Consider the following 26,702-nt stretch of genomic DNA (forward strand, 5'->3'; position numbering starts at 1 on the left):
TCCTTGAGGCGCTTTTGGCTTTGATAATTCATTAGTTAAAAAAAAGATGACATTGTTGTAACAGTTATGAATAATGAGCAACATGTCATAGCATTTGAGAGCTTAATCATATCCTTGGAAAACATAGTACACTGTCAGCTATAGCAAATGTATATTTGAATAATCAGATGTTTCCTTCTGGAAATTCAGAGTCAACAGACAAGCAAATCCAATTCAGCAAAAATCCAGACATTGCAAGAAGTGTTAAAATCCTACTTGAAAGACAAGATAAAATCCTTTCTGTGCAGAATCAGATCAAACGATGCCTTCATTTCTGACTTTTCTGTGTCCACATCAAATTGATGTGACCAAGTGAAATAGCATCTTTACATGGACAGAAGTTCACAGAAAAGAATTCTTCAACATGAAAGATGTATTCAAAAGTGATGTACTTCTAAGACGCTATGATATCAATAAAAGCGTCTTCATTTTCATTGATGCTCGCATCATTGGTCCCAAATTCAATGTAACTATACCACCTAGTATATGTGGCTTCCATCCATTTTATTTTTTATTTAGTGTCGAGTATATTTCCATCCATTGTTTCTCCAGCTTTTTTCCCATTAAATGACTGGATATGTATTTTCTGGACAACAATATGTGAAAATACATTAAGTTAATTGACACAAAGACCAATTTTTGTCAATTAATTTTTTTCATTTTTTTCCGTCCATGTGTTATGTCCAGGTTTTATCTTTTCCATCCATGTTGTCCAGTATCCCAGACCCAATATTTAACATAATGACTGGTTACAAGCACAGCAAAAATGTGCTTATTTTTTTATTGAGTCAGATTGGGTTGGTGAATAAGTTCTTGTTTTTTTATTTTTTTATTTAAATTTAAATGGTTTAATAAAAAAATAACTAGTAATTAATCAATAATGTATTTTCTCTTTTTGTTTAAAACTTATTCCTAACATTCAACAAGACCTTCAGTATCTCGTTGGTTGAAATCAAAAGACAATAAAATAAAATAAAAGCAAAGTTGTGTTAAAATGTCTAATGTTCATTTTCAAAACTTGAGTTTACATCTTTAATCTAAAAATAAACAGAAATCAATTTAACTTAAAAAAGGAAGAAAAAAAAAGATTACAAAATGATCCCAAATAAAATTATAGATAAAAATAGATTACAAAATTTTAAAAAGAATTAGAAAATTAGTTGGCAAAATAATAAATAAATAAACATGTTGTTAAAATATGTATAATTTAAATAACATCCAATAATTATTTTACTTGGTAAATTTATTTAACTTTTTTTGTTTATTTTTATTTATTAAAAAAAATAAAATATGACAATGTTATTTTCATATTATTTGGATTCTTTGGACTACTGTTCTCATCTTGAGTGTCATTTTCACAATGTTTTGATTGATGTAATTTGTGGCATTCTTGCCTTCTGTCAAACTCAGAAATCTGCATGGAATTTCAAACAGAATTCTTTATTTAATCTATGGGGGTAGCTTGCTCTAATTCCGTCAGCCATGACTGGTTAGAAGTCCTAAGTAATTCTCAATTGTATTTTTGGGTGTTGGCCACACTGAGGATTGAACTTTCAACCTCATGAAGAGTGTAACTTTTATAACTGAATTCACCAAGTACTTGATCTACTGCACCACAGGTCCTTGCAAACAGTAGTCTAAAGAATCCAAATAATGGAAATAATTAATCCTCATCTCAAAAATTCAGAATCGTAATTTGTTTGTACTTTTACAGAAGTGAAATACCATTCAACAGAAACAGTTGATGAAATCAAAAGAAAAATTAGTTGCATTGAAGCAGAATTAAGGGTGAGTATAATATTTGAGAAGTGTTATGAAATATTAGGGAAAATGTTTTTCTATCTGATATATAAAATTGTTAGTCAGATTTTGAAAGTTGAAATTTAAATAGTATTTATGCTTACAAATCAAACTTAGATTCTGATTAGTCAATTTTTATTTGTCATTAGTGTAGCCCATTATTGGGAATAAAATAGCATACTTTACTTTATTTAAAAAATACTTGATCTGGTTTGGCAGTTTGTTAATATGCAGACATTCTTAATTAAACACCTAAAAAGACCAGTTAAGGGGAATAACTATTATTTTCCTAGTAAGACTTAGTGTTTATCATTTGTTTTTTGTTTTTTTTAACTTAAATTGTGAACCTAACAAAAAAGGCATGGTTCCAGAATATAGAAATATTTGCCAAACAAATGTGAATGCACTGAATCCCAGTCAATGTCATATGTATACAGCTATGTTTCCATGATATAAAATTATATTATCAGGATTTTTGTTTGTTATTGTTTTAATGATATTGGTCGTGAACTTATGAACTTGCTTCATTTTTTTTTTTTTTTCATATTTAATTTAGTTTGGTAATATGTAAGACATCATTAAATAAACACTTAAACAGAAAAATCCCAGCCATGGAGAATGTAGAGGACTAGGATATATAAATCCTAATCCTGTTACAAAAGAAAATTATGAAACAAATGGAATGAATGAAACAAAAACTCAATTGCTGGATAAGATAAACGTGTCGTTTATTTACTGTTGAAAGAATGAATGTTTTAGATATAACACATGTTCATGTCCACATTCGGGTGTAACCATCGTTTGTTGCGGGACTGGTGGTGTAGAAAGTAAAGGAAATGTGTTCATTTCACGTTCGGGTCACTATTGTTTGTTCGCGCATGGGAAGAGAAGTGAGTAATGTAGTGGAATGGGAATGATAGTCCAGCGTGTCGACAAAGATAAAGATAGTGGGTTGACATCAGTTAAACTGTGCGCCATGTTAGCAGTCAGCTAACGCGGAGGTGTTCTCCAGTACAAGTTGTAGATAGAGAGAGGGAAAGAGTGAGAATGTCAATCCAGTTCATGGAGAGAGAAAGCGTATAAAGTGTACGTACTGTTTGTTAGCTTTTTACCCCACATACAGTAGCAGGTGGTGTGAGGTACGCGGGCGCCGCAAGGGCGGCGGCTGTCCGCTGACGACTCAACTCGGAAGGCGAGTTGGAAAAAGGGTTGGAAACAGCTTGTCTCTTGCTTTTATAGTTGTTTCCAGTGGTCTTTTGCGCATGTGTGGATTTCCTTTGAAAGGGGAAGTGACGTTGTCCTTGTGTGAGTACGTGTGAGCATGTGTGAGTACATGTGTGTACATTAGCATGTGTGTGTATACACGTGAATGTGAGTGTATATACGCGAACGTGAATATATATACATGTGTGGACGTACGCACATATGTTTGTGTGCACGTATGTATATGACAAGTAATATAGCTTGAGATGTGAATGTGTGTTTTTGTATGAGACTAGAAAAGGCTCCCACAAGAATAACTCACATTATTTTAGTAAGAGTTAGGATTTCTTATCTGCTTTTTTACTGAACTTAACAAAAAAGGCATGGTCACTGTAACAGGCAGGAATATTTACCAAACATATTTAAAGCATAATGGATTCCAGGCAATAATGTGTTGGTACAGCTAGTTTTCTAATATATAAACTTATGTTTTCACAATTTTAAAAATTGAACATAAATAGCTTTTAAGATAACAAATCGAACTTTAATTCTGACTAGCTAATTTTCATTTGCTGTTGTAGTACCATGTTATTTATGATAAACTAATGTACTTTGCTAGAATTTACTTTTTTAATGCTTCATCTGTTTTGGATGTTTGCTAATATAGATTCTTGAACACCTATAAAGAAAAATTCACTAAAGGGAATAATTCTTAGTTGTTTAGTAAGAGTTACTGTTCCGTATTTGCTATTTTTAGCTTAGATATTGAACCTAACAAAAATGTGTGATTATAGAATATAGAAATATTTAGAAAAAAATTTGAATGTAATCTATTTTGTGTAGTGCCAGGTCATTACAGCTTAGCTTAGTATATTAGAATCACAATTAAATTTAATTGTTTTATAAAGAAATATTTTGGATATTCCAATCAGAAATTTCCCTTTGGAAAATTTAAAATGTTCTGAAATTTATTAGTAATACAGGTTTCACAGTTTAAAGCATTATCTTCCATAAAAGATCATTATGGGCTCTGCAAGAACAAGTGTGATAAGTAATTTGATTTTTTTTTTAATGGAAATCGTCTAGACAAGGCAGGAAGCAACTTGATGTAATGAGCAAAAAAAATATCACTTCAATGTTCAAAACATTAGGCAGCAATAAGTATTATATGGAGATATTCCAACCCAGAAAACAGCAATTCTTACCCTTTTGTCAGAAACATGGCTCATGAATATGAGGACTAAAGGGAAGCAAGAGTTACAAGGCTGCGAAAGTAAACCAAAGTTCTACATTTTACTCTTCTCGTTCAGTTTCATATATCTAATATTACTAAACATGCAAAGTATATTGGAAATATTATATCAGTGGAAAATTACTGGTAAATAATAATTAAAACAAATGACTCTTTCTTTTTCCATAAAAATAATTTTGTTCAGTCAAATATTCTTTAAATAAATAAATAAAATGAATATGTTTATTTAAAGTTATAGCTTTTAAAACAATAAATATTTTCTGTTTTCTTACTATAAAAATAAAAATATAATAAATAGTCAACTTAATAAAATGAATGCCACTTTTTGGAATGCGTTTATTTAAAATTCTGCTGTTTTAGTCGACTTGACAACATAATTTGATTTTGGAACAATTTATTTGAAAAAGTATAAAGTCGGAATTGTTTACCTTAGTTCCATCAGATTAATTACTATCTTTGCTGATTAGAGATCACATTTTTTTTTAATGTGTGTGCAAAGAGATAACAGACAGACAAACATGAAATGTTTTAGCATATTATAATTGATGAAACGATTCATTGGAATTAGGAAAAAGTGGAACTTTTATTGTAATCAGAAAAATTTGAGCCTAACTTTCAATGCCAAAAATAATTCTTTTATTTTTTGTTAACTTAATCTTATATTGCTTATAGTAATGATGAAATCACAAATAGTTTTTAACGGTAAAACTGAAAAGTATGGAGATTGTAAATTTATGTTAAAAAACAATGAAACTTTGCATAAATCCTCATCCTCAAAATTTCGACACATAGTTATACAAGTTTTTAAAAAAATAAAAACATAGTTATACAAGTTTTTAAAAAAATAAAAACATAGTTATACAAGTTTAAAAAACAATAAAAATATAGAAATAGATGACTAATTTAAGTAAATGAATTCAAAATTGAACATGACAATAATTAATATGTTACAAATTAATAAAATATACAAATAATGAATGCATTAGAATAATGTGTCTTAGCAACAGATGGTCTGACTCATTAGTTAGCGTATGACTATCACAGTCGAATAAATCTAGTGCAGAACCTACTTTAGCAAGATAAATGCAGGAGTAAAAAAATAGAAAAATATGTGTCATGTCTATTTATTTTGTCTGTAACATTCCATTAAATAAACTTAGAATAAAATTCTTTATTTGTTTTTTTGTGAATTGAATGAAAGCCTGTTACAGTGAAATATCAATAAATGTTTTATATCTTAGCTTTTACGTTTTCAGCAACCATGTGTTCAGGTATCTCTTATTTGAACACATACCTGCCATTTTTAGGTGTTGTCTTATTGTTCCTTTAATCTTATGCACAGAAACTACAATATGCCTCATGTCTTCTTTTTCACACCACCTCTACAGAGAGCTCGTCATAGAAAATCAGAGAAGCTGTATTTCAAACGAATTTAGTTGAATTGTACAACTAAATCATCATAGAACAAACTGTCAAAAGTCATGATTTGCCTTCAGATGACCAAACAGTTCAAGGCAGCGTCATCTTTGGATGATTATCTCTCACTTTAGCAGTCAAGGATACGAGAGGACGTGATTCTGACATACAACATCATCAACAGTAATTTACATCTACCTTCCAAGATTTTTTTAACCTTGAGTGTTGAATTGTGGTCTTCTCAAGACCCAGCACAAAAGATGTACAATAAGCACTTTCCTTAATAGAAGAAAGGCAGCATTTTCTGTACATGCTTCTGTTAGTAGAGCAGGTAGTGATGATGCCTAACATATCCAAGTTTAAAGTGGTCTTGAACAAACATTCAGATGTTACATAAATGTATGCATCTTCGGTCTGTGGCATTTTTTTCCGATAAATTTGATTTGATAATAAAAATATTGAAAAAAAATAAGAAAAGAACGAGAATGAAGAAACAATTGGATGATAGTATATTACACATTGCACATTTATTCTCAGGGAAACAGTTTATCAAGACTAATCTAAAAGGCAGATATGAAACATGTGAGATGAATCTTAATATGATATATAAAAAAGATAAAATTATGAACATATTCATTAAATATGATGTGAAACTATTAAAAATAGAAATTCTTTTATTTGGACAATTAAGGAGCATTTTAACTCAAGACCTGAATAACTCACTTTAACTCAAGACTCAAAAAAGTCAAGATTCCAACTTATTGTGACTGTCTATGACAATCTCCAAGTTTTAACTTTTTATGATCTAGCTGCAACAGTGTCTCTGCTTCAACTGAATTACAATTCTTCATAATGATAAAGATAGATAGATACATATTAAAATAAAGAGACTGAAATGTTATTTTGTTTCACAAATCCTGGTGTCATCCAAGTATGGTTGATTTTTGGATCTGTGTATTCTGATTGCGTGGACATCACTGAGATTTTATAAACATCTGTCAATCTGAGTTGAGTTGATGTGCGCTAACATTTCAAGATTAAAACGATTTTATGTGTTTTCGTTTCTTTTTTTTTTTTTTTTTTAGAAAGATAATGATAAAGACAAACTGTCCGAACGAGCAAGAGAAAAACTAATCAAGAAACTTTCCGAATTGGTATGTTATTTTATCATTTTAAAGTTTATTTCAGTTTTTGTTTCAGGCGAAATACCTCATTTGTAGCAGACTTTTTAATTAATCATTTTTTTAAAAACATTTTGTTATCATTGGAAACAAATATTTGACATTAATTTATGTATAAGAATCGTAAGACAATGGAAATGGATGAGAAATCAGATGTGGAGAAAGTATATCTGTATTTCAAAATTATTGTGGTTCTCAAGAAGTTTTTTTACCTTGGTGATACCATTAGAGCAGATGCTGGAGCAGGTGCTAGTGATTGCAACAGTTAGGAATTGATGGAGTAAGTTTAGGGAATCTCTACCACTGCTAACTAGTATAGTGTTATATGAACCAAGGATATAGTCTATTAGGCATGTTATATTATGAATAAGCGAATGGTGGCGAGAAGGAACCAGACAAACAATATGCATTTAAATTTTAAATGATTGATTTCTCAATCATTTATTTATAAAAATTAATCTTAATGAGAAAGTAAAAATAAACAAAGTGTTCAAAGTTCATAAGGATGATGCACGCGAGAGTCGATTAACGTCGGGTAGGGATCCGACGGAGCCGATGATTATCCCATGCTGTAGATTTTCTGTGACTCTGGGCGACTTCTTTTTTTGTCGCGACGGCTAGTGTTTATATAGTGGTGTCACGGACATAGTTAAAGACAAAGGGCAAACTGATAATTAGCTTATATTTTGCTATTTTAATTGTGTTTGTTTATTGTGTCTTAATGTGTTGTAGGGAATCGTCTGTTTGGTGTATGTATGCATGTGTTATATCAATTTAAAGCTGAAAAAATTGTGAATGTAACCTAGTTGGTGTTGAATTGTTGCAATGTTTTGTGTAATATTTATTTGCATTAATATGCTGTCTAAGTTGCGTTTGCTGCGATGCTTGTGTTTTAATTTCGGTGTTCTCTTTTGTTGTGCAGCCTTATCTGGCGGTTTTCTTGGTTGAAGCGATGTGTGAGCTATTCTATTGATGTGTGTATGTGAGAGAATGGGCTTTGAAATTGTTGTGTGTATTTATTGAGTCAATTTGTATTGCATCGATGAACGGATTTTTCTTATCGTCGCCATTGTTGTTGCCGTCGCAGCAGCTGCTGCTTTTCTGGTTTATCATGTAAATATAGAGGGATATGCAGATATAACAGGCATGTGTAAGCAGTATGATGTGTGGAAATGAAACCTGGCCAGTAAGGGTTGATGAAGTAAATGTGTAATGTGAGTCTTAAAAACATGCTTAGATCTGATGACCTCAGAGAAAGATTAAATCTGGAGAGTATAGGGAGATATGTGCAGAACAGGAGACTTTAATGATATGACCACACTGAAAAAATGGACAAGAGTTTTTGTGTCAAATGTAAAACACTTGAAGTAGCAAGTGCAATTCAAGAGGAAAATCAAGGAAAATATTGGAGAAAGTGATAAGAATGGGCTTGAGAGACAAATGGATAGATAAAGACCTGGCCAGAGATAAGTTAGTTTGGAAGTAAATTTCTAAAAGCCGTGCAACACATGTCAGCATGTAAAACAGGTTTTTATTATTTTTATTTTACATTCTACTGTTTCATCTGCAAAATACTTATTTTACAAATGCATTTTTTATTTTTTATGCAGAATTCCCTCCATATTAAAAAAAACAAAAATAAAGAAAAATCTGTATGATGTATCTTTCTGTGATGAAACAAAATTATGATATTCCAAAAATTACTTAAATTAATCAAATAGTTTTATTTTGGAATAAAATTTTATGAGTAATCCAAGAGCAGCTGTATTGCCCACTATTTTGAAAACAATCTAAAAAAAAGAAACAAAAGGAGATAACTCAATAATTAAAACTTGTGAGATTTATGTTGTAATGCCTACAAATCCCCATCAGTCACTTAAAAATGATTTTCTTTATAAAAATAAAAGTATTGATCAATTTATATGAAACATGATGTTTTCATTTTGGTACAGGTATATACATCATACAGATTTTTCTTTTCTTTTTTAACATGGGGAAATTCTGAACAAGAACCGTATTTTTTTCTTGCACATCTTCTTTTTTTATATATTGCTTATGTATATGCGAAATCAGTCAAAAGGTTTAATAATTTGCATATTGGTTTTGAAAAGGGAGTGCTCTCCCTTAAAGCAGTAAATATGGTTCTTCTTCAATATTGTACTGAAATTCGAAAAATGAAATGAAATCAATGATATCTACTGAATTGTTATGTCGTAGTAATGAAAATATCAAAAAATTGTGAAAAACAATAAGGTAAAAAATTAATTATTAATGCAAAACAGTTTTCAAAGAAAATTTAGTGAAAATTAAGTTTTGCTAAATTGGCCAAAGATTTTCAGTTTTCAGAAAATATTTACCCCCCCCCCCTTTGTTACAATTAGAACTATCCAGTTTCTTTTTTATCAAAACTTATTTTTTGCTGATTGTCTTCGAAAACTATTTTCATTAATAATTAATTTTCTACCTTGTTTTTCGTAATTTTGGGATATGTTCATTACTGTGACATGACACTTCAGTAGATACCATTAATTTCACTTGAAATTCAATATTTCAATTTTCAAATTTCCCTACAATAATCAAGAATGCTTAATGTATATTATATGAATATTAATTTAATATGTATACAGTCTTATTTAATATTTCAACTGTAAATGATTGCTTCATTGTACACTTTTTCTCTTGTATGACAAAAATTATTATTTTTATTTTTGTCACAGCAAAGAGAATTGGCTCGACTCTCTGGGTATTTGGAATTTGTCTTAAAGCACAATAAGAAGGCATATACGCTTCTCATGTCTACAGATTATGCACGAGAAGAATGGAAAGAATCTATTTGTTGCTTGAAGAGTAAATGTAAGTTTATCATAAGAATCATTGCTTTGCTTTATTCTAACACTATTTTCTCTCTCTTGTTTCGGTGATACATTTATTTTATGCAACTTTTTTGATTGGTGGCGCAATTCTACAAGAAACAACTTCTCTCTGGTTTTTGTGATATCAGCAATTCTTTTAATTAGCATAAAAGAAAAAGAGCCTATATAATTTTGTCTCTAAGAACAGTAGGGAAGCAAATAAAACTGCCGCTAATGGTGTTCTATTTTACTTAATGAAAAAATGTGGTACAAAAGCAACAAAGAATCAAATCCAGAAACTGCAGAATTTATTGTGCAAAAAGGCCACAACACAGCTATATTAGACAGAGAAAGAGGAGGGAACAGTGTATTAACCCATGCAAATTAATTAAGAATGAAGAGCAAAACGATGACCCCCCCCCCCCAGTACTGAATTATTATCACAATATCTACAGAAATATATCAGAACAAGTCATCAGATTTTTATCTGTAAAGTTATCTTATGGTTATTTTAAAATCAATATCTTTAAATAAATTGTATAGCATTTAGATAATTTTTTCTAAATTTCTATTATCAGAATTAATAAAGAATAGTGTATCCTGGTTCCTTTTTAGCTAACTTATCAAGAATGTAGAGACTTACTAAGTTAGTAACTTACGCAGAGTCTGGACCCCATTGTAATATCAAAGTTTAATTCTCTGTTTTTTCTAGTCTAGTATTTATTATCATATTTCATTAAGGTTCTAGCTAATTTTATTCTGTCAATTTCTAATTTTGTAATATTAGTTTCAGTTTTTGCAAGTTTTAATGCTTTATCTAACAATTTCAGAGAAATTGATGGGTAATATTAATCAATGTTGAAGATTATGAACTTATTACATTTAGGAAATTAACTAAACAAACTTAGAACTTCACCCGATGAAGACCATAGATTGCTGGATTGATAGTTGCTATTTTTTCTGATGAGTTAAGGACAAAATAGATTCATTGATTGATATAATAATTAAGTGAATGATTTTGCACTACGAAACAGTTGCTGTCAAGAATTGTAAATGTCAACATGTCAATGTAATTAAAGGAATAAATTGTAAGATGGTCAACATCATGAAATTTAGAATATAGACTTTTGTCATTTGTTTGTTGTATGTAATTACATTGAGCTTCATAAATTAAGGATTAGTATATAAAAACAGGTAAAATATAATTGAAAATATCATATTTCCACAGATATATATACATATAGTTAAATATTTATTTAATATTGATTGGATTGTGAAATGTCTCATTTGTTATTTTTACATCTAGAATATTCAGATTTTTACTACAAATCATAAGAGATGTATTTTTTCTTCAGGTATTATGGATAAGAGCTTCACCACATCTGAAGTCCAGCAGTTAATATCAAATTGCAAAAAGGTAATATTCATTGCATACAAAACTATTATTGATGATTTATCCTATTTCAAATTGTATAATTATAAATATGACTAAAATGTCTATAAATTGCTGAATATAACATATTTAAAAAATAATAAATCATACAAAGTAGGAAACTCTAAAATATACTTCAGTTTAAATTGTCTATTTATATGCTATTTAAAAATTTTGAGTATTGTAGCCTGTATTTATTTTAATCACATCTATTTCAAAATGACTAGATATATATTCTCAAATTCTTCTGGTAATAAGAGCTGGTGACAGATTAGAACAGGTCTGAAAAATACATTGCCACAGGGTTGCAGAGTCAAGTGTTCATGTCTATAGCATATGAGTCCAAGAATATACGTTTGTAACAGGGTTAAAAGTCATATAGGTGCAGCTCATTGTTGAACTGTTTTATAAATAGTCAGATGATGACATTTCTCAAACATGAGTTTGTAGTCATCATATATATATATATATATATATATATATATATATATATATATATATATACTAGTATAGGTACAACCCACAGGTGTGTGTGTGCATGCATATATATATTAGTGGCCACAGGGGAGACAACTGAAGTAGCAAAACTGAAGCTGCCTGCCAGGATACTATATATACAAATGTAGGCAAATTTGGGCATATTTTATTGGTTTGAAAATACAGGTTCTTTTTTAATAATTGTCATAAAATTTTAACCATACAATAGTATTATAATCTTCAAAAAGGCTGCAAATTTTCATGAAGTTTCGTCCCATAGAACCAAAAATATGACCATTTAAATATTCAATTTGGCTACGAGTATATATATATATACACACTGGCAAAAACCTAAAACAAGAAGAACTTCATGTTTGTATATTTTCGGATATTACAGTTGTTTTGACATCAGCCAGACAATTTTAAATTTTATGTTATTTAAAAATTTTGGTAGTGTACATCTCATCGGATATGATTGGAAAAAATACAAAGTTTGTACATATCTTGACACATTTTCATTCTGTTATAACAACATAGGGCAGTGAGTACCACCCCCTCGTGTTTTTAATAAGTTCACCATCGTATATATCTATATACCACCTTTTTTGGTAATTTTATAAGTTTCAAATCTCAGTGACTATTGATCAGAATTTAATTGAAGGCACGTTGGAAAGATAATGACCTGAATTGCATAGTATGGCTTTTTTAAAATTGACGTGAACCCTAGAATATTTCAATTAAAAGTCAAATATGAACAGGTAAAATTATAGAGGAATAAAAGGCGAATCAAATGAGGTATAGGTTGTTTAAACAGCTACATTAAATTTAGCTTAAATTTGCAGTTTTTGAAAAAATTACAAGTGCAGACTTTCTTTTTGATGGCACTGTATATATATATATTGATTTAATTTGGGAGAAAGAAATCTAACAGAATGCTCATTTAATAATAAGGGCATAATATTTATAATATTTATTTCTGCATTAATTGTGTCACAGAAAATTAAGTCAACACAAGATCATCTATTTCAAGCCAGGTACAATTAAAAAAAATGCAACATAATGCTCTTGAATCATTCGATGCTAGCAGGTGTAGATGAAACATCAACAAGTTCCAAACTATCAGTGTCTTATCTCGCTATATATATATATATATATATATATATATATATATATATATATATATATATATATATAGATATATATAGATATATATATCTGCCACTGCCAAGAAAAATTGGTTCCTTACAGACCAGTTTTCCTTCCTGATGATTGCCTTAAGAGTTAAATACATTCAACCAGCTCTTTTCTTTCCATCCATTCATACCTCAAGCAAGCCGTTCCAATGTACTCTTCCGAATATCATCACCAGGATTATTTTTCTATCTTTGGTATTTTGATATCTACACTATTGATTCCAAGGTCCATTGCACACTTAATTCAATGCTCAAATTCTATTACTCATGGGGATAATTACAATTTCGGATATACTTTGTCAACACCGAGAAAACATTTGGACCACAGCAACTAACACACAATCAACGCAACAACGAATAAGGCTGCCTGATATACTTTTCGAAATATCAATAAGGAGCAGTACGCTTTTGCTATATGGGAATATCACTTTCTCCCATGGGCCTATTTTCTGCCCACCGGATTTATAACCCCGAATGACATTGGACTCCTTCCGATAATGGACTATCCAGGTTGTATCAACTTCTCTTTTCGTATAATTTTCTCCATATAATTATCCACAACCACTTAAAAAACTAATTTCAATAATTGTGCTGAAAAGCAAAATAGCGTCCATTCGCAGCTGAACATTTTGCTAACTGCATTTCATTTCCTCTGATGATATGAGCCATTGTTGAAAATCCATGGATTAAGGAAATTAAAATAACCCTTTCTATATATTCCTTTTGTCAAGCAATAAATTCTTAAATCGAATATGTGTCTCTATATGTTGTTTTTTCAGAATTTAAAATTGAACCACGAAACTTATATATTGTTCTATTCTTAAATATTGAGCTTTTCCTTTTTGGCTAGGATCTCCTTGAAAGTATTACTTCAAGTAATATCTATCAGGTTTTTTCATCTGAATTCTATCAGTGTCTTTTCCCGCTTATATATATATATATATTTTAATTGGGTAAATTTCCAAATATGCCACTATATATTCACATCTATACAGGTGCATGTATATAATGACATATGTAAACATATATACGGAGATCTACATACAAAATTATATAAACTATTATTCTTGGTAGGAATAAACAAATACACCTAATCAAACAAGGCATAAATCAAGGAACATACCGTACAAGTGGCTATGTGTAAGTGGTCAAATATCTGTACACCAGTATACAAACCTACACTTATACATATATTAATTCAGGCGAAGCGATAGCAAGTTGGAAAAGCTGGTTAGTTAGTTATAAAAACAAAAGCTTAGATGACTTACATTAAAATATTTTTTTAAAAATCAAGCCATGGTGCCTTTGTCACTAATGGATTCTATATCAAGTAAAGAAAAATGTTTTTTTTTTTTTCTTTTACCCAAGTTATAAATTAGGCTTTATTTTTTTCTTCTTCCGGACAAACTTATTTTACAAATTTTTCAATTATTTTCTGAACTTCATTTTGAACGTTTTCTGTTGCAGGTTCCTAACATAAGCAACTTATCGAATCATCAGCACACAGGTAAGTTCTATAAGAATTATCAGTTTCTTAATTATTCTTACACATAAACAAAAGAAAATAAATAACGAAAATATAACAGGATTGATTTATGCTTACAAGTAATATTCCAAACTGTGTACATCTGTCAATCTCCCTAATACATAAAGACAAAAATAAACGGAAAGCTTATGATATATCTGATATGTGTACATGCACATCGAACAACAAGTGACCACTTATTATCTCAAAGGCACCATGATAAACTTAGTTTGAAATAGCTAACTAGAGAAATGATTGACGACATGTCACAATTAGTTTGGATGAAATAGGAGTAGTGAGCAAACAAATAAAACTAAAAGTGGAAACGAAAAGAATGAAAGTGAGACAGGAAGAAAAACGATAAAACAGAAAGTATACTTCTAAGTTACGTTTTTCTATGTGTGACCATATGCCTTGATCAGCCAATGGTTGGCTGCTATGTCGTCACATGATGTGGGTTGCAATAGGAAAAAAGCAACCATAACAATTATTTATTTTCCATTTCTTTGAAACATTCAGAATTTTCACATACTTTCATATCTATATTAAAATTTTAAAAGCGTGAATTTTTGTTGGTACCAAATGTTAGTTCTGTTGAATCACCTTCACTTGGAAATGATATGAATTTATCTCATCCTCCTCTTGGTGAAATAGTAAATTAATCTAAAATCTCAAACCTGGGTAAAGCAAGAGAAAGAAAACTGAAAGAACAATTGTAATCAAGTAACAAATTCGTATAGACATACTTGTGTTACATTTAGTCCTTAACAATATTTCATCTATACAACCACCATGATCTCATTTGCATGGCAACTGATAAGGCTGAACTGTTTGCCTAGCAGTTCAACTTAACATCCGTCTTGGACTCCACAAACAATTCCCTCACAAATTTCCCACTATAGACAAAAACCACACTTGATAAGCTGATCATCACCCCTCCCATGACTGATGTGTCATAAAAAGCCTTGACATTTTAAAAGCATGTGGGTCTGATCTTATCCATGTATTCTTAATAAAAAAAAAATGCTCTACTGAGCTTGCCTCAGTTCATACCAAACTCTAAACCTGATGCTTTGTTAAATCTTGCTTCCCTGATAGCTAGAAAATTTCCTCCGTGGTATTGATGGTCAAGAATTTTGGGGAAAGAACTGATCTGCAAAATTATCACCTCATCAGTCTTTCTTCGTTCTTCTTTAAAATTTTTGAATTATTAATCAATCTAATAATAATCTACCACATCATAAATGGCTAGTAGTAGTGATTTAGACAAGCTTGTTCTACTGAGGATATCATAACGGTATCTCTAGATACATATACCATATACTGGATAAGACAGATCAAGCTAGGTTTTGATATATCTCAAATGTTTGACAAGATTTGGCATGAAAATTAATTTGTACAGTATTACTGGTCAACTATTTAATATAATCAGATCCTGATTTTCATAAATAACCACTTTGATACAATTGTGTCCAAGATTTTAATATTTGCTGATGACACTATACTCTGTTTTCGACATGTGAGCAAAAAGAACGCACACATATTTCAAGACAACAGCTGAATTCTTAGAAACCTTTCTAACCACCAATTGCCATGGTTAAAATACACCCTACCTGAGAGTCAAACATGAATTGAGCAAATACATAGAAGACATTGTCAAAGCTGCTGCAAAGAAGGTGGGGTCTCTCTGCTGGGCTAGAAAACTTATACCGGCCAGTATCTTATGTTTTTAAAATCACCATTCACCCATGCATGGAGTATTGTTGTCACATCTGGGCTGGTGCATGAACCACCAATCTCTCCCTCTTAAACACAGTTCAAAAAACGAGTCTCTAATCTAATAGGTCCCACATTGTTAACCAAGATCCAACCGTTGTCCTATTCACACAATGTTGCATCTCTGGTGTTTTACAAGTATTTCAATGGAATGCGTTCCTATAAATTTAGTACCCTTCAACCTAAATACCACCCTAACCAATCCAATAATTAGTAAACTCTCACCCCATCACTGTAAAGATTTATGACTCTGATAGCTTCTTTTCTCAAACTGCTTGCCTTTGGAATTCCTTTCTTGCTCCCTGCTTCCCCAACCTTACAGTGCAGAACCTATTAGATTATAAATTCTTTTTGTTTTTGCAACCTGTTTAAGAAATAGATTAGTGGTTAGCACACCAACTCATATATCACAACAATAATCTATCAGTGACGTACGTTCCTTGCTTTTTAGTGGAATTCAGCATTTTTTTTAATCCAGAAAAAGTGGATTAAATTGCTACAGTCTCTCATGGCTGTGACTTCTTCACATTTTTGTCAAAATCCATTTTCTTTTTTAAGAAAGAAAAAACTGATTTCTGTCAAATTACCTCTTTATTTTTTTGTCACTATATGACTGGATTTTATTCCTCTCTTTTTCTTCATCTTTATTTCTCTTTTCTGGTTCTCTCTCTCTCTCTCTCTCTCTCTCTCTCTCTCTCTCTCTCTCTCTCATTGCCTTCTTTTTCTCTTATAGCAGTTCTCTTTAAATACTGAATATGTCAATTTTTACCATGAAGGTTGACTTTAAACAATTCATGATGAGGGTAAGAGAATTATGACTTTTTTTTTTTCATCCAAAAATTACTTCCTGTTTCTTTTCTTCTCCATTTAAACTGTCTTTTTTTTAATTTTGATTTTCTTAGTCGTAACTGATTGGATATGTTTTTTAAGAAACATTTTGTTGCTTTTTGCTATGCGTTCTCTTCACACACATGCAATTTCAGTTGTTTTTGCCATTAGATACTCACATCAAGCAAATGATGGATTCATAAAGATTTATCTATTTCAGTTCTTTTATTAACTTCCAATATTTCCATTAAGATATCTTAGTTTTATTCATTTTTATTTTTCAGATAAAATGGAAGAGCATGGTTTTGTTGGTTCCTTATGTGTGACTCTCCATGAATTAACGGGTCTAGATGAACATTGTAGTAAGAATGATTTTTATTGTTTTTATTATTATCACTAGTAGTTTGGGGTTAAAGAGTAACAGTCTGCTTGGTGGTGACTTCTAGTTTTGAAATTGAAAATTGACAACAGCCCTCATAATTTTATATCACCAAACAACATGCAAGACCATCAAAAAACACTATTCTACATGCATGTTGTAATTAGCAATAACAGTTACGCTATGAAATATTAAGAGATGATTTCATAAATTGGATTATCTGAATTACTGTTTTTATCTTCGATGTTATTTTCACAATGTTTCGACTGGTGTAACTACTTTCTTCGTGTATGAATCCTCAAACTCATGATTCTGCCCAAAATTACAAAGAGAACTTTTTATTTAATCCACAGGGTTAGTTTCTCTCATTCCATCACCCATAACTGGATAGAAATCTTAAGTAATACGCAATTGTATTCTTAATATTGCCCACACTGAGGATTGAACCTACAACCTCCAAAAGACTGTTATTTAGAACTAAGTGTAACTCAATGATTTTATCTGTTGCCTTATGGCTCCATGCGGACAATTCTAATGTGTGTATCTCTTTCTCTCTCTCTCTCTCTCTCTCTCTCTCTATATATATATATATATATATATATATATATATATATATATGTATATCTATAAAAGTGAACGTGCCTGTGTGTCTGTCTGTGTGTGTACATTTCCCTACGCAATAACTTTGTCAATTTTAAGTCTACAGACTCGAAATTTAATATACAGGGTACTGAGATTTGAGAAAATCTATGTGATCTGTTTTCAGACAGATATTTGGCTGTTAAGGGGTCAAAGTTCAACGATTTGACCGTTGAGAACTTTACCAAACTCCTCCGCCAATTTTGGGTCTGAACGCTTGAAATTTTAGATGTGGGTTCCTTGGTCATGGATCTAACTTAATAACTTGATTTGAGCCCAAAACAATACATTTTAAGGGGTCATAATAGGGGTCAAATTTTTAAAAAATTTGACCTCTGCAGTCTCTACCAAATTACTCAGACAATTTCTGGTCTAAGCATTTGAAATTTTACATAAAGGGTATTCAGAGATAGGGCAAGCTTTTTAATCGGTTTGGGTCGAAAATTTTTAGTTATAAATGCATGTATATATGTATGTTTGCATGTCTGCCTAAAATTTTTTACAGAGGCGACGGATTTTACAAAGATTAGTATCGTTTTAAAGTTTGATCTTCCATACAACAAATATCGAAAAATTGGTTAAAAACATTAATATCTTCAACTTCAACTAGGCACTTTTCTACAGGGGGAGGGGTCGCTTTTTTCGCCGATATTTTTGAAAGATATCCTCTCCTTTCGATTGTCTAGCCTTAATTTAAACATAAGTTACTTCAGGTTTGATGGTGGTCATAACCGCAAAGATGTCAGGGTTTTTTTCCCGTTCTTTTCCTCCTTCGCGGTATGGGTTTGAGCCTGCCTTCCTACTACAATTTTTTTTTGCTCAAAAACACATCCAAACACCTGGGCTAAAATGCTAGTATATCTATAAAAGTGAAAGTGTCTGTGTGTCTGTGTACATTTTCCTACCAAATAACTCTGTCAATTCTCGGTTTACAGACTCGAAATTTGGCATAAGGGGTATTGAGATTTGGAAAAATCTTTGTAATCGGTTTTTGGACAGAAATTTTGCTGATAAAGCGTCAAATTTCAACGATTTGACCTTTGAGAACACTACCAAACTCATCCGCCAATTTTGGGCCTAAACACTTGAAATTTTAGATATAGATTACTTGGACAGGGATCTACTTTATAATTCTATTTGAAGCCAAAACACTAAATGCTAAGGGGTCAAAATTGGGGTCAAAGTTAAAAAAAATCGACGTCTGCAGTCTGTATTAACTTTTCTTTATGGTAGTTAAGGAAGACTATAATATAGAAAGGCATTACCGTACATATTCACACTTTTTAATATATACATAGGCATGTAAACTTATGAACAGTACATAGGGCCCGAGCAAAGCCGGGCAGAACTGCTAGTATATATATATGATTGTTGAGCTGGATTAAATCTGACTATATATATATATATATATATATATATATATATATACTAGCAGGCCACCCGGCATTGTCTAATTGTAAAATGTTTAAATATGATATTTTAATTCATGCGAATTTCATATTTATTATTATCGCTTATTATATTGTACCTAATATATATATGTGATTTCAAAAGTAAATTTGTAAAAATTATGACTTGAGTGCCATCAACTATAATCAAAACCGAAACATATAGCTCTCTAGCGTTATTCGCTACCATCTGTACTATGTCCTAACACAAAAAATACTAAAAAAATAACATTGTAAAAATGTATATTTGCACATGTGCTTTAAGTCAATTTCCAAGTGATATTTTTTTTTTAATTTTGGCCCCCTTAACAGCTATTTTTACCAATTAAAGACTAAATTGAATTTGTTCCACGGGTTCCAATCCTCTATATATCAAGTTTCAAATCTGTATACCAAAAATTGACAGAGGAGTTTGACAGAGACCGTTCCTCAGGCAGACAAGGTTATCTCTATATAAATAAAATGAACTCATTTTTTCCCGTCTGATTTTGACCTTAATAGGATTAAAAATCAAGATATTTCATGCAAATATAATATGTACAAACGGCAGAACAATATCTGAGGTGTGTTATAGGCTTATTATTTCTCAAATTCCTCGATAATCTTAGATTTCTATACTTTTTCTGCTGAGAAGTCACGGCCAAAATCGGTTAAGATCAATGGAAGTGGTAAAATATTTTCTCTCTCATAAATTCCTCCTCCCCCTGCCACCACTTAACACCGTTTGGGATCGTTCACAAGGAACAGTTGAGAAGAAAACACCGGTTTGGCTTCGTAGTTCTTTCATGTGAAGTTATTTAAAATCACTAAACTAGGCTGCAGTGCTCTGTGGCGTAGTGGTTAGCGTGCTGGACAATTCACATTATATTTTCACGTTTGCGCCGACCTACCGTAGTCGTTTTTTTTTTTTTTTTTTTTCCTAAACAACTGGAATGGACTTTTCTTGGTGGCTGAACTGTTAACGTTGCAGATGTTTTTTTGTTTTTTTTTTACACTTTATTTTCCTACTTTTACTCATGACTCCGGGTTTGATCCTTCCTACTTACCTACCATAACATTTTTTAAAACTCCCCCCCCCCCCGTCCCGGAAACAAACACTCGGGCAACGCCGGGTACCCCCGCTAGTATATATATAATATATATGTGTGTGTATAGTGATAACTGTTTCTAGTATTAATTGACTCCCCTAGCCATGGGGGTTTAACTCCTTTTACATATTCATGAGTTCATAGATAAGTATTTTATCTATAAATCTCTCTCTCTCTCTCTCTCTCTCTCTCTATATATATATATATATATATATATATATATATATATATATATATATATATATATATGAATGAAAAGATTATCACTTTTATTTATTGCACTATAGGTCATAGCAAAATAAAAATACAAATTATCAATTCTCATTTAAAATTTCTAAATCATGATTTAAGAAATGTGTTGTAATTTTTGGGATTATTGCATTTTTTTTTTTACTAATATATATATATATATATATATATATATACATAAATAGATAGATACTGAAATTTTAAATACAATTCCATTTCATTTAATGTTATTTAATTCTGTTTAATCTTTCTTTTGTTTTTCTAGCTACGTATTGTTGTTTAGAATTGGATTCTTGTGGCCAATTCTTTACCAAAGCTCATTCTAAACCATGCAATGATGCCCGCCCTGTATGGAATGAGGAATTTGAATTAGAGTTGGATTATTCTCATACTCTTCGGATTTTATGCTATAAAAAAGGAAAAGACAATCATGGGGATATACTCCTTGGGAAAAGTGCGCTTGCAGTAAGCAAATTTCATATATTTATACAAAGTTATGCATGTATATCTGTGTACACGATTTATTTCTCAACTAATTAACTGATTATTCTGAATTTGGGAGCATAGTTGTTAGGGTAGGTAATGTGAAATATATTTAGTTTTATGCAAGGAGGGCATGGAAACCTTTGGCGAAAGTTCAGCTACCTTCACTTTTTGTGAAATTTTAACAATAGGTATTCTCCAGATTTCAGTTTCAGTTTCTTTGGAAGCATTGAGGAGGGGCATAACGTTGGTACAACCTCCCTCATTTGAAAAATCAAATAGTTCAAACTTGCATTAAATTTAATCCATAATCATTAGGAATTAATTATGCAAGATCCTTTGAATTAAAATTTTTTCTTAAGAACCTTTAGCTTAAATTTTAAATATTTTCTTCAATCAAAATCATGTAATATTTTAAAAATTTCAATAAGGATTCTAGACATAGTTTATTATCATTATATTTTAGTTTTAATCTTAATAAGGAAACCAATGAAAAATACTCTTAGTTGCCTTCTTATTTTGCTACATAATCCAATTTTTTTTTTTATTATTTATATGCATTTTTGTGTGTGCGTGTGTGTTTTCCTATAATCAAAAAAATTAGACGTTATAAAAGAAGATAACTTTTTATTTTTTTTTTCAGGTATATTTTAATCTTAGTTTTGGTAATTTGCCTTTATAAGGATGAAACTAAATTTTCTCATTGGTTTACTTTAGAAAAAAAGATAGGTAAAAGGAAAAGAAAAATTTGGATGGTAATGAATCTGTTTTGTTTTTGTTTTTTTTTTTTGTTTTTTTTGTTTTTTTAATGTGATCGAAAATAAAAATTCCCTAAAGAAGCATTTTGAAAACATTTTGAATTTATTATGAAGAAAAAAAATGTGTGTTTTTAAAATGATCAGAAACAATTGTATGGGTAAAGACCAACATATTAAATTATATATATGAAAAATTAGAAACTAAATCACAATGCTTGCATTATGATTTGCTTTTTAATTGGTTTTTTATATTTTCATTAAGCGATGCTTTAAAAATAAAAGTATTGGTACTTGTATAGTTTAATCAATTAAAAAAATGAAAATATCGAAAAAAAAGTTTAAATTGTACATATTCGTTATGGAATGAAGTTCTTCAAAAAAGAATTTCACTTAATTTCATCCAGTAGTTTTTTTTTTGTTTTGTTTTTTTACAGCGAAAAAACAATTTGTTATGATACCGAGCAAACGGTTCGATTTTTAGGAAGAAAAGCTAGTATTAAAGATGGGGAGGGAGTGTCAGCACTTTAAGCTGAGTTCTAAAAATCCAAAAAAAATGGCGTGTTCTAAAAATCCAAACAAAAATTAAAAAATTTAAATATGTCTACCTTCAACGTGCTGTCATAAAAAACATATTTTTCTGCTCTCTCTCTCTCTCTCTCTCTCTCTCTCTCTCTCTCTCTCTCTCCCCCTCTTTTTTTTCCACTTAGTCACAGTACAGATATAGCATCAGATGTTTCTGTCCTCCCTTTGTTTCAACATTCTTACTCAATAATGTCATGTTCTTTGATGTTTTATTTTTTACAGCATTGTTAAGTTATATCGTATGTAAGCTTCTCATTACCAAATTCAGAAATGGTAGGGTGCAAGACAGAGCTTCGAAAAATGGCTCTGAATCCAGTCAACTTACCTGCCAAAGAGGAAGATTTTGTTATCTTAATCAATATATGTTGCTTTAAACTTCCTGTTCATACATGAACAAAGAAAGTGGCATTCAGTTGTAGGAGAATAATAAAACAACATCAGTTACTGAGGCTATCAGTGGGTTAGTTTCCCTTAGAGAGGTTTTGAAGCAGCAGATGTGAAAACACGTTTCCTCCACTGTGGATCAAAACCCAATTCTACCTTATATAGTAGTGATCCATGAAATAATAAAAAACATCCTACTTTAGATGGTAACAAACATTATTTCCTATGCTGAGCTCAAATCCAGCATTGGCGGAATATATCCGTCCTATCAATGATAGAGATAACACTCATTGGTTGAGTTTACGAACATTTGTATCATTTTGTATTTTTGCTCTTATGTAATGTTCCTGTCTTCATTTTTACGTTTGTCGTTATGGTAATAAATGTGTGTAATGTATTTGGGTGTATTTTCATTTTATTCCGTGTTCCCCGATGCCAAGTGACATACATGTTTTTCCTTTTCAGAGAAAAATAATTATGGATATTAAATTCTCAACACACCTTAGGCAGATTGAACCAGCTTCCTTTGAAGAAGGAGGTTTCTAGAGAATATCAAATTCACAAGCAATCTCCAGCTGCATGTATATTTTGATTTACAACACAATTTTGCAGTTCTTGCCAGTAGGTGTCAATATCCTACTACATACAGCTTCTGATATTCTCAAATAACCACCCATTTGGTACTGACCAGGTTCAACATTGCTTAACTTCAGTGATCTAACAAAAAACAGTGTATCAAGTTAATTATGCTGGATATATCCTGATATTTTGGATTACTTGGGCTAGTGTTGGGTGTTATTCTCTATATCATAACCTCTGAGATGAGATCAGTAGTATGAATAATACAAATTATCAATCCTCTTCTAAAAAATCCTGAAACATTATATCCTGATATGTAGCTCTAAGTATAATCTTTTAAATTCTAATGGAATTCTCCACTTTGTGATAAATCTAATCTTGTGTAGAAAATACTTTTTTCCTAAGCTAAATCTCATGTAAGTTTAAAAGATTTTCTGTTTAAACTGGAGATGCGGTGATAAAACTTCTCAAATGGACTTGTGATGTTAGGCTGTATAAGGATGTTCACTTTGGTCAAAATCAAACCACTCTTTCTTTAATTGGATTTTTTTCAATTTTTGATACTTATTGGAGGCATTCTGATACAAAATCTATATAAGAACACTCTCAGACACACATAAAGTACATTTATGTAAAATTAAAAAAAAAAATCAACCCAACCTTTTCTAAATCTGTATAGATTAAACTCTCTTTCATACACATGCACATACACACACAAGTGCTTTTTATACATAAGTAGAGAAAGAGATGTGTGCAAAACAGTAGACTTTAATAGTACTGTCACATTGAAAGAATGGATGAGGATACTTCGGTTAGTAAATATAAAACCATTGAGATATCAGGTTTCATTCACAGAGGAAGGTCAAGGAAATTATGGGAGAAATTGATAAAAATGGAACTGAGTAAAATAAGGGATAAAAAAGACCTTACTTTGTAAGTCAGTTTCTTTAAAGTTGTCCAACTCATGCAAGCACATAATCATCAAATATGTTGATGACAATTTTTAGTAAGTTAAAAAAATATAAATATTAATTTTCTGCTCTTGGTTACTTTATTGGTTTCATAATAATTGATAATTTTTCTCTGTGCATTTTTCCAGCTCAGCAAAGATTGGCTTTCAAATTTTACAAGAAAAACAATTTCTATGAATAAGGTTAGTAAAAGATTTATCACTTTGTTTTCTTTTTTTATGTATTTTTCTCTGGCCTTAATTTAAAAAAATTTTTTTGTAGTTTCATAAAAAATTAAATTTTCATATGGTTGTAGAGAATGAAATTTATTTTTTATACATAAAATTTTTTTCATTAATAATTGATTCATAATCTTTAAAAATATGATAACATTAAATCATAAAAATATATATTACAAGGTAATCCCTCCAAAATGTCACGTATGGAATAAATAAAATTTACAATCCTTTCTGCAATCCAACCATATTTAGTACAAATAAAGTTCAGTTTGTCTAGATTATCAACCAAGTTGCAATCCCGAATGTCCAACAGTCTTTGATTTATTGCAGTTCGATGTTATGCTGGGGATAGTTTGGTGATCATCTCATCAGTTGGGGATGTTATTTTGAACTGGATCTTTACACACACACACACACACACACACACACACACACACACACACACACACACACACACACACACACTTCTGATTTTTATATGGAATTATTTCAAAGATAATCTATCAAAATAATCCCTTGATGATTCGTGAATTGAAGAGGATCATAAGGACAATGTCAAAAAAGTAGTGTGCAGAGTTATTGATAATTTTACACATCATATCCCGGTGCACATCATTGAACAAGGACTGTTGAACTTTCATTACTGAAACTTGATGGACAAGACTGAAATTTATTTATACCATAATATGGTTGGAAAGCAAAAAGGGTTGTGAAATTTATTAACAATGCCATGAGCAGCATTTCTATGTGTCGGTCTGTATTTGAATTTGTACACAAAATATTTGTTTAAATTTCATTGCACACCTTTTTGAGAATTCATGTCTTCATAATTGCAATTTTGTTTCCATAATATCACATTTCAAAAATATTTTATTTCATTTAATTATTGAAAACTGTCAAAATAATTAATAGCGATGAATTAATATAAGATGTACGAATATTCTTGAAAAAGTTTTATTCTACCAAGATCTACACGCTTCTCTGCATGAACAATAGCAGTCTAAGAGAAAATGAACAAAGGGAAGTAATTTATCGAAAAACATATAGAGAGATTGAAGAGTTCTTTTTTGCCATCACAGTCAAAGTGTTATACAGCCCAAGGGGTTGACCAATATGTACTCATGTTTTCACGTTATAGTTAGATGATTCAAATAAGTTTCAGTAAGGGTTAAATTTTTCACAGAATCTAAAGTCAGCATTGAAATTTGGCTTGGATTCCATCTGGAGTTACTAGGGTAAATTATTGATTAGGTTCATGAAATAGCTAAAATATATTAGAACATAAAGAAATGAAATTCATTTTTTAAAATAAATTTGTTTTATTTCACAAAACAAAAAATTAATTAAACAAAGAATACTGCAGTAGAGAATGTATTTTAAAAAGCTTATACATTTAAATAATTCTTTTATTAGATGTTTTAAGATTTAAAATAATTAAATTAGGACAAATTTGTTATAATTTTTTAACGCCATTTACCATCTTACAGCTGTTTATAAGAAATGCAAGTTCAACAGGTAGTTTTTTCATGAAATTTTTTTTTATTACTTAATCTTATATAGCAAACATTATTTTTAACTTTCAAGGTGAAAGTGGAAAATATATTTCAAATCAAATCAGATTTGTGGCAAAAATAATGAAGTGCGACAAGTCATGTAAATGGGCAGCTTGAAGATATACACCATCTGAATGGTTTCTCCAAAATGATTAATCCTAGATATGATAAATATCGTCATTACCTCTGGTAGACTGTCAATGACGCAAAATCACATACAGAGAATGTTGCCTTTCTTCTAAGGAGGCTAAGATGATTATGATACATCTGTTTGATGGGTTCCATACATACCATGACTTGGCTCTTAAGGGAAAAACTTCTCAAAGGCTTTATTTAAATTATAATAGACATTTTACACCAGAAACACTTCTTCACACATCCTCCATTGCTCAAGTGA

At 30.6% G+C, this 26,702-nt stretch overlaps 1 protein-coding gene across 3 annotated transcripts in view; it reads left to right on the top strand.

Annotated features, from left to right (window-relative positions):
* LOC145255747 (uncharacterized) overlaps positions 1-26,702 on the top strand; it is a 212,731-nt gene that overhangs the window by 164,182 nt on the left and 21,847 nt on the right. For all 3 annotated transcript variants that reach the window (XM_080114390.1, XM_080114392.1, XM_080114391.1), the window contains 8 exons: positions 1,754-1,827; positions 6,796-6,864; positions 9,609-9,744; positions 11,099-11,160; positions 14,313-14,352; positions 17,259-17,336; positions 21,043-21,242; positions 24,663-24,716. In XM_080114390.1, coding sequence (XP_079970516.1) covers positions 1,754-1,827; positions 6,796-6,864; positions 9,609-9,744; positions 11,099-11,160; positions 14,313-14,352; positions 17,259-17,336; positions 21,043-21,242; positions 24,663-24,716 — 713 coding nt within the window. The remainder of the gene's footprint in view (positions 1-1,753; positions 1,828-6,795; positions 6,865-9,608; positions 9,745-11,098; positions 11,161-14,312; positions 14,353-17,258; positions 17,337-21,042; positions 21,243-24,662; positions 24,717-26,702) is intronic.

Source organism: Euprymna scolopes, chromosome 31 (assembly GCF_053919585.1).
Source record: "Euprymna scolopes isolate OS-2025 chromosome 31, ASM5391958v1, whole genome shotgun sequence".
Taxonomy (NCBI): Eukaryota; Metazoa; Mollusca; class Cephalopoda; order Sepiida; family Sepiolidae; genus Euprymna; species Euprymna scolopes.